Raw genomic sequence first — 15,670 nt, 5'->3', positions numbered from 1 at the left:
CCTGGACTGGGAGGGACTTCAGAGTCAAGGCGCTCGAGCTCCTGCTTGTGTGGAGGAGAGACTGAGGCCCAGGGAGGAGAGGGATGCAGGGAAGTAAAGCAGAGCTGGGCCTGGAGTTGGGGTTTCTTTTTTTTTTTTTTTTTTTTTTTGCGGTACGCGGGCCTCTCACTGTTATGGCGTCTCCCGTTGCGGAGCACAGGCTCCGGACGCGCAGGCTCAGCGGCCATGGCTCACGGGCCCAGCCGCTCCGCGGCATGTGGGATCTTCCCGGACCGGGGCACGAACCCGCGTCCCCTGCACTGACAGGCAGACTCTCAACCACTGCGCCACCAGGGAAGCCCGGGACATTTTCTGTCTCAGTTTTGGCTGAGGTCGAATGGGTGAGGATAATATAACAGATGCCTAGTACCCTTACCCCAATTCTAAAAGTGAGTCAGGACACTCAGGGAGCCATGCCACAGAGGCCGTGGCAATGGCTAAGCCTAGGGCCCCTGCTGCCCCAGCTGACCCGTAGGTATTGAACACTCGCCCTGAAATCTCAACTTGCCTGGCTGCTCTCGGCCAGTGACTGAGCCCAGCTGACGCAGTGCATGCCCTTTCCTGCAGGGCATGTGGCTCACATAACGGGCATTTTTGGCTGGAGGACACTCCTTGGACCAGCTGAAACTTTCTTAGAACTGCACTAGAGCCCCGTGACAATTGCTTTGCAGAAAGTTGTCGGAGTGACCTGGCGACCCCTCTTCTTCCCCATCTGTGAGGAGGCAGCAGCCCCTTCCACCCTCTAATGAAGCCAAGAGAGAAGAGTGTCAGTGGGTCTATGGCAGAATTTTATGTGTGTCCAAGGGCCTGATGACTTAAGGAAAACAATGGTCTAGGCTGGGGACATCTCAAAAGGGGGAGTGGCACCAGCAGAGGGTTAGGCCAAGGTCCGGAGCATGGAAGCTGGACAGCGCCTGTCGGGAGGCTGCACAGAGGGTCCCTGCTCCGGCACACGAGACTAGGGTGTTTAAGGCCCTTGCCCTTCCTGCTGCTGCTGGGGGACCACTGACCAAGAGATCATTTCTTGCCTCCCCTCCTCTCCTCTGGCTGCTCCTTGCTGCCTTTCCTGGTGCCCAGGCTGGGGGCCATGTGCTCCCCTTCACAGCACTGACCACACTGGGCTGTTCCTGGCTGTGTCCGCAGCTAGGGCGGCAGTGGCTCTGAGGGGTCCCTGTGAGCTAAGACCCCGAGCAGCCTGGAGGCTCCCCGAGGATTCGGGGAAAGGACCGCGGGAGGGTGGTGAGCGCCTGACATCGGCTGTCTTCTCTGCAGACGTCACTTTTATGAGGAACCGGAGCTCAATCCAAGAGCAAGCAGCAGAGCCCGAGTGGCAGAAGGCAGCAGTGGCACAGAGGAAACAGGTGTGGCCCGGGAGCCGGAGAGCTCTGCTTCTGCCGCCAGCACGTTGGTGACCCCTAATGCATGGGTGCACGTGGCACACATCACTGCGAGCGCCTTTCCTCACCTGTGAAACGAGAGGTCTGGAATCGCTTGTAATGACCTTGGAGCGCTAAAGTGCTACAAAGGAAATTATTGACCTGGTCTCCTCTAGCCTTTCGGTTCTAAGAGTCCTGTGGGAAGTGGGATCCAGCTGGAGCTGTGACTGAAAAGTGGGAGAACAGTGAGGGCTCGGGTCCATAGCTTTAGGCCAGGCACCCCTGGACCCCGCCCGGCCCTGGTACTCATGAGTTGTGCTCTCAGCCTCCGTGTCCTTGTATGTGGAGAGGGGATGACGAAGTTCACCTCGCAGAGGCATCCTGAGGTATAAAGCCTGAGGAGTGTGTGCAAGGCACAGAGCCCTCGCCGGCGCAGGGCTGCTCTGTCTCGGGCGCTGTTGCCGGCACTGTGCTCTGTGTGGCGAGATGGCTCTGTGGGACTCTGCCCTGGTGTTCACCTAGAGCGGACAGGCCCCTGGAGATGTCCTTGGTCCTGACAAATTCCAGAGCCCCAAGAGGCCCCAAGTGGGGCCGGGGGGTGGCTTCATGCCTGAGCCACTGCCACCCACCTTGTCACGTCCTCCTATGAAAGCAAAGCCTGCAGCCACCCAAGCAAGGCTCTGGAGCTCTCACCGGGGAGCGGCCGGATCTTGCTGGGGAGAGACTAAACAGGCGGCGAGTTCTCTGCCGCCTCACGCGAGAAACAGGCCAAGGAGATTCAGAGGATCCTGGGATTAGCAACTGGAGGCAGAGCCTGGGACCTGGGCTCATGCTCCTTCCACCGGCCCGTCCCCACCCCCGCCACGTCCTTTTTTGGATTCTGGGTTACTTGGTACCCACGGTTGCCTGTCCCCCCTCCATTATAACTCCTACCAACTGTCCTATAATTGCTTGTCTGTTCCCCCTGCTAGTGGGGGCCTCCTGGAAAGCAGGGGCTTTACCGGGTTCACTTCTGTCTCTAGCACATGGCACAGGGCCTGGCACACCGTAGATCCTCATTACATTTTCATCAAATAAACGAATGAATGCATATTACATCAGTTTCTTCCTTTCCCATGCAAGCTCTTCATAAACTCAAAACCATGCCAGTTGTCACTAGCCACACCACATATATCAGCTAGGGTTAAGTTTGGCTGTGATATACATGCAGCTTAAAAGTTGCTTAAATAAGAAAGTTTTTTTCACGTTCATGTCTAGAGATACACAAAACAGGACCGGTAAGGTGGTTCATAATTTTTTAAGAGACCTCAACTCCTTTTTTCTTGCTGTTCTACCATCTTTCATCTCATTGGTTAAAATGGAATTCCAGCCGTTGCCTCTGTATTCCAGCCGTTGCCTCTGTATTCCAGCCATTGCCTCTATATTCCAGCCATTGCCTCTATATTCCAGTGAACATTTCCTGGAAATGGCACACAACACTTCTGCTAATATCCTGTTGCCCAGAACTTAGTCATGTGATCACACCTAGCTACAGGGAAAGACAGGAAATGCTATCATTATTTGGGGTGGCCTGTGTCCTGTCAAGATTCTGACTTTTTTACTCATTAACAGAGAAGGATGGATGCCGGGGGGACATTAGGAGTCCCAGCCATGCCACACTTTATAGTCTAAATGGCGCACCCTTCTCTTACTATCTTCACCTACTAGCCCTGCGTGGTACTTGGGAATAAGAGGCATTATCCCCACTTCACAATTGAAGGAACAGAGGCTCTGAGAAGCAAGTTTTCCCAGGCCACAGAGTGAGTTATGGCAGGGCTGAGATGGGCACCCAAGGTTGCCAGCTACAAGGTTAGTGCTCTTTCCTCTTCATCATCTTGCCCCAGGGCTTCTTGGAAATGGTAGAGCTTGGGCTCCTTCCTCACAATTCCCTCAAGAAGCATCCAGCAGACACCTGCTGCGTATGCAGAAAGCACCGGATACTCAGAGAGAAACCAGCTCCAATCCCTCTTGAGGACCTCATGGTCTGTCTTTACACAAGTCTTAGAATATAGTGTGATGACTGGAGGGTTGTAGCACAGACAGCTCTCTGAGCCCAGAGCCCGGGAAGCCAGTCCTTCCAGGTGTGTGACGTTCCATTTCAGGTTCCTTCAGTCTCCAATTTTCTGTCTGGAACCAGAGATGGGGTTAGAGAATTCGGGCTGAGTTCAAACCTCAGACAAAGGACACTGGTGTTTATGTTTGATGGGATGTGGTAGCACAGCTAAAAGTGTAGGCTCTGAGATCAGAAAGCGTTACTTCTCTTTTCATGGAAAGCAAGTTACAGTCCTATTTTTCATGTGAGAAAACTGAGGCTCAGCGAGTTCCAGTCTCTGTCCAAGGCAAGTGTGTGTCGGAGCGAGACTTGCGCGCAGTCTCCTGGTGTCTGAGCTGGACCTCCTCCTGCACGGGGCTTTGGGAGGCCAACAGAACACTCCCACTGCTCCCAACCCTGGCTGGGGCCCACTACCTGCCAGGCTGGACCAGGCCCCCCCACCTGGATTTTATTCTGCAGATAGGAGCCTGATCACCTGTAAGGAGCTGTCGGCATCGTGTCTCAACAACTGGAGAGAGGGAGTCTCACCGAGGGAGAGATTTGCCCCTTGGAAGGTGTGTCAGGCTTGCTCTGTTAGACTCCACTGCGTGAAGCCAAGACTCTGCTCTGGTGAGTCTGTGGCATTCATCCCTCCTCTCCTTCTCTGCAGGAATTATCTCTGGAAGTTTACCCGCTTCTGTAGGGCTCCTGGCTCCTCTGTATCCTGATGGCGGCAAATGGGGTGGGAAAAAAAAATTGCCTTTGTATCATGCAGCAAATGGAGGTATACCATATCTCAGTGGCCTCACCGAGCCTGTTAGGTTTCAGGAAAACCATCCGGCTTGTGTTAGGGTGGCTTTCTAAGCAGTCACTGACCCCAATTAGGCATTGATCAATAATGATCAATAAATGATCAATCAATCGATCATCAATTAGTTTTTGTTTTTTAAACATATTTATTTATTTATTTAATTTTGGCTGCATTGGGCCTTCATTGCTGCACGTGGGCTTTTCTCTAGTTGCGGTGAGCGGGGGCTACTCTTCGTTGTGGTGCACGGGCTTCTCATCGAGGTGGCTTCTCTTGTTGCGGGTTTCAGTAGTTGTGGCTCACGGGCTCTAGAGCGCAGGCTCAGTAGTTGTGGCGCACAGGCTTAGTTGCTCCGCGGCATGTGGGATCTTCCCGGACCAGGGCTCGAACACCTGTCCCCTGCACTGGCAGGCGGATTCTTAACCACTGCGCCACCTGGGAAGTCCGTCAATTAGATTTAAATTATCAGCATTCACCAAATTTATACTGTCTATCCAACCCTGTGCTTGGCCTGTGACTGGCAGAAATAAAGGGGAGCCTGGATGCCTTCCTTTAAGGGAATTCAGCTGAGAGATTAGAGGTGCAAACAGAGAAAAGAATGAGGGACTTGAAGTAAGACAGAGGTAGGTTTGAATGACAACACTTCAGCTTATTAACTGTGTGACTGTAGACAAGTGCTCAGGGTACCTGGCTTGCTTGTTGTGAATATTAAAGGAGAGAATAGAAAACACTTTGCTCACTACTGGGTCCATGGGAAATGCTCTGTTGGTGGTTAAGTGTCAAAAGCAGGATGAATGCACACAACTATAACTATTTAAATTGAGATAGGAATTCAGAGAAGGGAGATATTCATGTGGAATTATCTTTTAAGGCCTAGACTTGTAGAGCAGGTAATTTGGACCCTGGCGGGTCTGGGACTGGGGCCCTGAAAGATCATACTTTTCAGAATGTGCAGTACAATGGATGGCCACAGGGGGAAGACATAGGACAAATTTTAGCATCTTCCATTTCACCGTCCCTCTGGGCAGACAATCCAGTAGGTGACTATCCTTTCTTCACTCCCTCCACACCCATGTTATAATCAGAGCTAAACTTCCACACACAATATCTGTAGATAGATGAGGGATTCACGGGGCTTTTCAATTGCAGTAATATGTTCTCTGAGACATTGCTGGCACATAGGAGCCAGTGTGTCAGAAAAGTCTTTCAATCTTGCTCTGATTTTTTTTTTTCACATTCTCTGATCAAGTCTCCCAACATATCTCTGAAATATGCAAATATCTATAGTTTTCTGTATCTCTTTGAAACTTTTGGGACACCAACTATCTCGCTGAAATATTCTGAAACTCCTTGAAATGCTGACTTTCTATAAATCTCTAAAATTATAAATCTCTATGTGGATGTCTTTTTCTGACCCTCTCTACCCTTTGACAGCACACATTCTCTCTGAATCTCAGAGACTCTCAGTCCATCTTTCTACAACAGCTTGTTATCATTTTTTTTTTTTATTGCGGTACGCGGGCCTCTCACTGTGTGGCCTCTCTCGTTGCGGAGCACAGGCTCCGGACGCCCAGGCCCAGCGGCCATGGCTCACGGGCCCAGCCGCTCCGTGGCATGTGGGATCTTCCCGGACCGGGGCACGAACCCGTGTCCCCTGCATCGGCAGGCGGACTCTCAACCACTGCGCCACGAGGGAAGCCCCAGCTTGTTACCATTTTGCAAGTGGATATTGGACAAAGACAGGTGCTATCTGTGCTAAACTCCAGGAATTTGCACCTCCTAGTTCCAGGCTGCAACTGTCTTGGTTCTGAAGAAGGTGGAGATCAGAGCCCTTCCCACAGGAAGTTTCAGCTAGAACTGGAGCCAGAGAAAAGAGCCAGGCATTCGGAGTCAGTCAAGCCTGGGTTTGATTCTCTAATCCTCATCTTACTGTGTGACCTTGGCAAATTGCTTTTCCCTCTCCAAGTCTGTCTTTTCTAATCTAGTAAAGATAATCCTGCAGCCTTCGAGACTGTTATGAGGACTAGAGGCTGTATGAGGTAGTCAAGTGTAAAATGCCTGGTGAACGCCCATGACTATCCTGACTTAAGTGAGATGTGAGTCCGGAGGATGGAGAGATTCATGCGTGTGTTTCATTAGCCCTTGACATGGAAAGGAAGTATTCAGAGTCTGCTGCATTTAAGAAGTCGCTTTGAGTAAGCCCACATTATTGCTTCCTTTACAGATTCTGTGGGGCTGTGGACTTGCAAGAATTAGTCGTACTTTCCCCCCCAACTTTATTGATGTATAATTGACAAGTAAACTTGTACTATATTTAAAGTGTACAGCACAATGATTTCATATACGTATACATTGTGAAATTAGTCCCACAATCCAGTTAATTAACCCATCTATCACCTCACATAGTTACCCTTTTGTTTTGGTGAGAACACTTAATATCTACTCTCTTAGCAAACTTCAGGTATACAACACAGTATTATTAGCTATAGTCATCATACTTTATGTTAGACACTCAGGACTCATGCATCTTACAACTGAAAGTGTGTAGCCTTGACAAGCCTCTCTCCATTTCCTCCATCCCCCAGTCTCTGGGAACCACCATTCTATTCTCTCTTTCTATGAGTCCAACTTCTTTTTGGTTCCACATACAAGTGATAACATATGGTACCTGTCTTTCTCTGTATGGCTTATTACACTGAACATAATGCCCTTCAAGTTCATCCATGTTGTCACAAATGGTAGGAGTCCCTTCTTTCTTGAAGAACAATATTCCCGTGTGTGTGTGTGTGTGTGTGTGTTTTTCTGTGTGTGTGTGTGTGTGTGTGTATCTACATATCACATTTTCTTTACCCATTCATCAACTGATGGACACTTAGGTTGTTTCCATATCTTGGCTATTGTGAATAATGCTGCAGGGAACACGGGAGTGCAGATGTCTTTTTGAGATACTGATTTTGTTTCCTTCAGATATATACCCAAAGTAGCATTGCTAGGTCACATGGGAGCTCTAATTTTAATTTTTTGAGGTACCTCAACACTGTTTTCCATAATAGTTGTACCAATTTACATTCCCACTAACGGTGTGTATCCTCAACATCTTCAACAACACCATCTCATGTCTTTTTGTCAATAGACATCCCATCAGGTGTAATGTGATATCTCACTGTGGCTTTGATTTGCATTTCTCCGATCAGTGATGTTGAGTATCTTTTCATAAACCTGTTGGCCTTTGTATGTCTTTTTTGGAAAAATGTCTGTTCAGGTACTTTGCCCATTTTGGGGGGGAGGGGGAAGGAAATGTCTATTGAGGTCTTTTCCCCTTTTTTAAATTGGGTTTTGGGGGGTTTTTTTGTTTTGTTTTTTTTTTGTTTTTTGCTATTGGGTTGTAAGGTTTCCTTATGTATTTTGTATATTAACCCTTTAATGAATATAATAGTTTTGATATAATCCTGATTATTTATTTTTGCTTTCATTGCCTGTGCTTTTTTTTTTTTTTTTTTGCGGTACACAGTCCTCTCACTGTTGTGGCCTCTCCCATTGCGGAGCACAGGCTCCAGATGCGCAGGCTCAGCGACCATGGCTCACAGGCCCAGCCACTCCGCGGCGTGTGGGATCTTCCCAGACCAGGGCACAAACCCGTGTCCCCTGCATTGGCAGGTGGACTCTCAACCACTGGGCCAACAGGGAAGCCCCATTGCCTGTGCTTTGGGCAACAAAATTCAAAAATTACCAAGACAAATGTCAAGGAGATTGACTCTGTTTTCTTCTAGAGTTTTACAATTTTAAATCTTTCCTTTAAGGCTTTAACCAATTTTGAATTGATTTGGGAGGGGCACGATGTAAGATAAGGGTCCAATTTCACTTTTTTGCATGTGAATATCCAATTTTCCAAACACCGTCTGTTGAAGAGACTATCCTTTCCCCACTTGTGTTCTTGGTGTTTGTCAAAAATTAATTGACTGTATATGTATGGGTTTATTTCTGGGCTCCCTCTTCTGTTCCATTGATTTGTGTGTCTGTTTTAATGTCAATACCACACTGTTTTCATTACTATAGCTTTGTAGTATGGTTTGAAATCAGGATGTGTGATACCTCCAGTTTTGTTCTTCTTGCTCAAGAACAAAACGTTAACTATTTGGGCTCTTTTGTGGTTCCATATGAATTTTAGGATTTTTAAAATTTCTGTGAAAAATACCATTAGAATTTTTATAGCAATTGCATTTAATCTAGAGACTGCTTTGGGTAGTATGGACATTTTAACAATATTAATTCTTCCAATCTATTAACATGGCATATTTTCCCATTGGTGTCTTCTACAATTTCTTCTGTCAACGTTTTATAGTTTCCAGTGTACAGATCTTTCACATCCTTGGTTAAGTTTATTCCTAAGTACTTTATTCTTTTTGATAGTATTATAAATGGGATTTATTCTTAATTTATTTTTTCAGATAGTTCGTTTTTAGTGTAGAGAAATGCAATGGATTTTTGTGTGTTGACTTTGTAACCTGAAACTCTACAAAATGCATCTATTATTCTAACAATTTTTTGGTGGAGTCTTTGGGGTTTTCCATATATAAGATCATGTTATCTGCAAACAGAGGCATTTTACTTCTTCCTTTCTGATTTGGATGTCTTTTATTTCTTTTTCCTCTCTAGTTGCTCTGGCTAGGACTCCAGTACTATGTTGAGTAGAAGTGGTGAGAGTGGACATCCCTGTCTTATTCCTAATCTTAGAGGAAAAGCTTTGAGCTTTTCACTGTTGAATACTTCTGTTAGCTGTGGGCTAAGTTCAAGGTCTTTATTATGTTAAGGTACCATACATTTCATCTTTACCTGATTTTTTGAGGTGCATTTCATTTATATTTAACTTGTTGAGAATTTTTATCACAAAAGGATGTTGAGGTACATTTTTATCTAGACTTGATTTGTTGAGAGGTTTTTATTTATTTATTTATTTATTTATTTTATTTTTATGGTACGTGGGCCTCTCACTGTTGTGGCCTCTCCTGTTGTGGGGCACAGGCTCCGGACATGCAGGCTCAGCGGCCATGGCTCATGGGCCCAGCCACTCTGCAGCATGTAGGATCTTCCCAGACCAGGGCACGAACCCGTGTTCCCTGCATCAGCAGGTGGACTCTCAACCACTGCGCCACCAGGGAAGCCTGAGAGGTTTTTTTTTTATTATGAAAGTGTGTTGAATTTAGTCAAATGCTTTTCCTGTACCTATTGAGATAATCATATAATTTTTATCCTTTATTTTGTTAATGTAATGGATCACTTTTATTAATTTGCATATATTGGATCATCCTTGCATCCCAGGGATAAATCCCACTTGATCATGGTGTGTGATCCTTTAAATGTGCTTTTGAATTTGGTTTGCTAGTATTTTGTTGAGGATTTTTGCGTTTATGTTCATCAGGGATATCAGCCTGTAATTTTCTGTTATTGTAATGACCTCATCTGGCTCTGGTATTAGAGTAAAGCAAGCCTTGAAAAATCAGTCTGGAAGTGTCCCTTTCTCTTTGATTTTTGGGAAGAGTTTGAGAAGGATTGGTAGTAATTCTTCTTTAAATATTTGGTAGAATTCACCAGTGAAGTCATTTGATTCTGCTTCTTTCTTTTTTGGGAGATTTTTGATTATTGATTCAAGCTCCTTACTCATTATTGGTCTAATTTTTTGATTTCTTCCTTATTCAGGCTTTGTAGGTTATATGTTTCTAGGAGTTTATTCATTTCTTCTAGGTTATCCAATTTGTTAGTATATAATTGTTCATAGAAGTCGCTTATGATCTTTGTATTTCTGTGGTATCTGTGGTAATGCTTCCTCTTTCACTTATGATGTTATTTATTTGAGTCTTCTCTCCCTTTTTCTTAGTTATCCTAGCTAAAGATTTGTCAATTCTGTTATCTTTTCAAAAAGCCAACTCTCAGTTTTGTTGATTTTTCTATTGCATTTCTAGTCTCTATTTCATTTATTTCTGCTCTAATCTTTGTTATTTCCTTCCTTCTAATAACTTTGGGCTTATTTTGTTCTTCTTTTTCTAGTTACTTGAGGTATAACGTTAGATTCTTTATTTGAGATCTTTTTTCTTAACGTAGGCGTTTATCACTATGAATCACTTACTCTGAATGTGCAATATCAAGAGTTGGACACCAGCTGGGGCAATAGAGCAGATTTCAGCATCTTCCACTGTAGTTTACCTTTAGTGATGAGTAGTAAAGCCTTTGGTGGCACTTCATACACTATCTTATGTGTGACCCCATCTGCCTGCAGTGTTTAGCATCAGTGGGGATTGTGTGGGCAGCTGGAAATCTGAGCTGCTGTTTGACAATATGTCTCTGTATTTAGCATTTAGACTAGTGTGTTCCAATAGAACTTTCAGCTATGATGGAAATATTCCAAACCTGTGCTGTCCAAAATGGTAGCTATTAACCACATAGGGCTATTGAACAGTTGAAATGTGACTAGTACAACTGAGGAATAAAAATTTTAACTTAAGTTAATGGTAATTAATTTGAATATAAATATTTAGCTACATATGGGTAGAGGGTTCTGGACTGGGCAACACAGAATTCCAGACAACTTCAGTTTATCTAGGAATGAATGAACACTCTCCATCCCCGCCTCTTTCTGAGGCTGAGCTAAGATTCATTAGTGAAGTTGTCTCCCAAGGAGCTCACAGTGGAGGAGGGGTGGGAAGTGGGCGAGGAAGCAATGATGAATTCATAAACACTATACTATAAGCCTAATTACTACAGTAAGAGATATAAATCATACTGGTGGTTGCTTCCACTTCTGAGTGCTTAACCAGGGGCAAAACACTTTATAGTGTGATTTAGGTCTCAGGGCATCCCTATGACATTATGCAGATGAGGAAACCAAGGTGCAGAGTGACCAAATGGTTTATTTATGACAATTTAGATGCCAACCTAGATGGATGTCTTACTCTAAAATCTTTGTATAATGCTTATGAGGAACTTAAAAGAGGACTACATCACATCGAGTGAGGTACTATTCAAGCTTTCTAAAGGAGTTTGGGTTTCAGCTAGCAGGAAGAATAAGTAGGGTTTTAGTAGAAAAGGAGAGAAGACAGAGTCCAAGCAAAAGGATAGCATTAATCAGTGAGGCAAGAAATCTTGAGGGCTTTTTCTGCTCGTTAACATTGTAATTAATCAAAATTTGGGTTTGGCCTCTCCTTTGTAACAGGTTTGGCTGAGTCCAAGAAGAGGGGATTGGTCTCTGACTAGAGGAGTCTGTGCTTATGGGGTAGTTGAGAGGGTGTGGTCCATGGAACAACATCATCTAAAACCACTGGTCTGGGAGGGAGACTAGAGAGCACCCAACAGGGCTGGAGGGATGTGGAGCCCAGGGTGAAGGGCAGCAGGGGCGGGGGAGAGGGTGTCTCCCTTCGAGGTGGGTAAATTCATGGAGTGCAAGCATACACCCTTGTAAACTTCAACATCAAAGGAGACTCCCAGCTTCTTAAAGATGAACTGTGGATACTGGGAGAGAGACATGGGGAATGACGGGAACCATTAAGTTCAAGTCCTTTTAGACTCACTTTTTTGCCTGTATTTTCAACAGATGTAAGAGAATCTATTGATGGAACAAGTTCTTTGGCATCAAATATGTGGTGGGATCAGCAGACAAAGTTTTTCATGTTGGGATTTCAAAAAGACATTTTCCATAATCTCTTGGAGACACGATGGTATGTTTGGTGGACTTGTGATAGTTGATGCTACTATGACAACCTAGAGGCAGGTCTCTAGCAACTTAACCATTCAACTCTATTCTTGGCCATGTTCCTAACAAATGTACTGCATGATCTAAATAAAGACATTGGCTAAAGGTTATCCTATTCGGTAAAGAGAACTAAATTGCTATTCAGAGAATCAAAAGCCAGGAAGTTATTGTCTTCTGTAATTGATTTGACTCTATCAAGATTGTATTTAATTATGAGAGCCATAAAGTGTAGCATTTAGCCTCAGGAAAACCAAGTGGAAAAGGAAAGGAATGTTTGATTTGGTAATGTCAGTCTCAGTCAAACTTTTTTAGTGCTTGCTGTAGGGATTTTATAGTGAATAAACCACTGCTCTCTATGGTCATACATTCCCCACATCAGAGCCAATAGAATCACTTTTACACTTGCTACTTAAATGGGGACTACAAAATCTATAGTGACTTATGGTGTGAAGTGGAGTCCTGGCTGTGAATAAACCCAGTGGTAGCCTGGCTTTTCTGCTGGAAATATAGAATGTTTCTTTAAAAACTGGTTTAGGATTTTTAAGTTAAAAAAATAAAATGTGGACTTCCCTGGTGGCACAGTGGTTGAGAGTCCTCCTGCTGATGCAGGGGACACGGGTTCGTGCCCCGGTCCGGGAAGATCCCACATGCCGCGGAGCGGCTGGGCCCATGAGCCATGGCTGCCGAGCCTGCGCGTCTGGAGCCTGTGCTCCGCGACGGGAGAGGCCACAACAGTGAGAGGCCCGCGTACCGCAAAAAATAAATAAATAAATAAATAAATAAATAAATAAATAAATAAAAATGTGATGGGGGCGTGTTGGTGGGAGGTGATTGTCCTGTACTATTTTCTCCCTAAAGGCAGAGCTGCTTAGAGAAATGAACAGACGATTATGAAAGCCAGGGTTTATATATCAGGCTCAGTCCCAAGGGTTGTCTCCCTAAAGCAGCAGCAGATGGGCCAAAGACACACGTGGACAGAGGGAAAGACCTAGAGCTGTTTGAGTGTGAGGTCAAGTCCTCACCTCAGCTATGTCCTGCCGAAGGGTGTGTCCTGGCGCAGGCCAGAGGGAGTGTTTTTAAGTGACTTAAGTGCTTGCAGTTCCACTGACCTGGCCTTTCCTCCCTCCTCCAATCCGTTCTCCACACTAAAGCCAGAAGGACCTTTTCAAATGTAACTCTGAGCAGGTCATGCAACCCACTCTCTGCTTAGAACCTACCAGTGTTTTTCCAGGAATGTCAGCACAGTTCACTGGTGCCTACGTGGTTTACCCTGCAGCTTCATTTGCCCCAAATCTCCCTCCTTTTTGCTCTCCACTCACTGTAGTCTTTTCTTTCCTGGCAGCATGCTATGGCCTTCCACTGCGGGGCTTTTGCACATGCTGCTGCTTTTGTCCAGTGAACTTTCCTGTCCACACCCCTTGCTTTGTGTTCTCACAGATTCATATTCTTCCCATAAACTACACAAAGGAGGGATTGGCCTGATTCTGCTCATCATATTACCCTAGCATAATGCCAGACACACAGTCAATAACTAATTATTGAAAGAACGACTGAACTTTCTTTCTAGAGTGAAAGACTTTCATGCTGTCTATCAGATCTCGCTTCTAGGAAAGTATGTCATATTGATCTTCCATTCCCTTTTAATTTCTCAGGGTGGGGTGGGAGGGAAACCTTAAATCATGGCTGGGAAGGCTTAGGCATTGGCAAAGGGCCAAGGAGTAGGTGGGGGAGGTGGGAAGGCTTTTGGAGTGTCATGCAAAGGGGGAGGGAGGACTTTTTCCAGGCTGTCCTAAGGAACCATCTACTTTGCCAATGACTATGTTCTCCCTTGCCAGGCTACCCTGGGTCCCAGGAATTTAATCTTAATGAGTAGATGATAAGTGGTTAAACACATAGAGCCCTAAAGGATCTGGGACTCTTCACCAACAGGATTCTCATATAACCTATGCCTCTTATACCTCACGTGACTTCAAGCCATGATGTAATCTCTGTAAATTTCTTTTCAACCCAATTGTGATCCAAAGCATGATGAGTGGAGTCAGCGGAAACTAAATTTGAGCGTCCACTCAGCTACTTACCAGCTGTGTGATTTCAAACAATCCTGTTTGAAAACCTGTTTTTGCCACTGTAAAGTGGTATTAATAATAGTTTCCATTTCACTGGGCAGCTGTGAGTATACATCAAAATAATGTTTCTAAATCACTGAACACCACTCTCATCTCACTGGTTTGACACACAGAGGTTTATTTCTTGCTTACACCGCAGTACTGTGCCATGAGTAGTGGTGGCAGAAGTGTAAATCTCTGCATCCTTTCTGGAAGACAACTGGACAATATGTATGAAAAGCCTTAAATTACTACCCAGTAATTTCACACTTCTAGGAATTATTCCTAGCCAAATAACCAGAGACGCAGATATACCAGTTGATGTACGCGGATATCCTTATAACCTATTGACAACAATGGGCCACTGGAAAGACTTAAGTGTTTAACAGTATTGGGGGAGGGCAGGAGGGATGACAGTGGTGGTTGTAAGGGCTGTAATTCTCCCAACAGCTGAGGTTTACTTCCTTGTGAAAGCAGCTTTTTCTGTTACTAGAGTAATACCCGTGGCCTCTCTCTACCTCCTCACTTACTACTCACCATGCTTCCGTGATGGGATCAGGAACTGAGATGTGTCTTCCTGAAACTTCTTCCCATCTATCTAAGGAATAGGCAAACCCCAGGAAACATGTGTTCTCAATTGCTTTCAGCCATGAAGCAAGTTTAGCACTTAAGTCTCTGTCTCAATGGGAGCAGGCTATCACTGCCTGTAATTGGGCAGATAAATCAGCCCAATACCGGAATTCATCATTAGATTGTCCACCCACCCATTCACACATGCTAACTTTATTTTATACCACTGATTTATAAAGTTGACATTTGAATGCACAATCTGCCTTAATCTTTTATTTCTCACTTAGTTTTATTTAGGAGAATATAATTATGGTGTTTATCACTTATACTAAACGTGTAGTCTCTATAATCAATAGTATCAACGTTACCTGGGAACTTCTCGGAAATGCAGATTCTTGGACTCTACCTAGATCTACTGAATCAGAAACTCTGTGTGTGGAGCCCAGTGGTTTGTGTTTTAACAAATTCTCTAGGTGATTCTCATGCATGCTAAAGCTTGTAAGCACTCATTTTTTAGCACACACGCAATACTGGATGAAAATATACCAAAACGTTACGGATACCGAATCAGGACTGGCTTCTTGCTGCTGGTACATCAATACCCGAGAAGTAGTTGTTGGTAGAAAGGAAAGTTGCTTTTAATCGGAATGCCACCAATCTGGGGAGATGGTGGACTCAGTGTCCCCCTAAAACCACCCCCGAAGATCCTGCTCACCCATGAAAGTTTTTAAAGGGAAAAAGGGAAGTAATCTCAGTTCATCACTGAGATAGGGGGTCAGTGTAGTCTCCATCCCCCACTGTGTGCAGGCTTGTTCATATCTTGCACTTTTTCTTTTTTTTTTTTTTTTTTTTTTTCCACTGCATAAAAATCAGCCTTTATGTGGAGCATAGTTGATTAACAATGCTGTGTTAGTTTCAGGTGTACAGAAAAATGATTCAGTAATGCATATACATGTA

The 15,670-nt window shown here is 44.8% G+C and overlaps 1 protein-coding gene across 1 annotated transcript in view; it reads left to right on the top strand.

Annotated features, from left to right (window-relative positions):
• Positions 1-376: 376 nt before the first annotated feature.
• Positions 377-15,670, top strand: part of LOC307182649 (putative selection and upkeep of intraepithelial T-cells protein 1 homolog) — a gene marked incomplete at both ends in the record, with an annotated part of 45,792 nt that continues 30,498 nt past the window's right edge. The window contains 2 exon segments of the mRNA XM_079914082.1: positions 377-380; positions 1,183-1,443. Of these exon segments, the coding sequence (XP_079770208.1) occupies positions 377-380; positions 1,183-1,443 (265 nt within the window).

Source organism: Stenella coeruleoalba (assembly GCF_951394435.1).
Source record: "Stenella coeruleoalba genome assembly, chromosome: 1".
Classification (NCBI taxonomy): Eukaryota; Metazoa; Chordata; class Mammalia; order Artiodactyla; family Delphinidae; genus Stenella; species Stenella coeruleoalba.
Note: the sequence above shows the minus strand (reverse complement) of the source record. Positions and strands in the feature narration are given on the sequence as shown.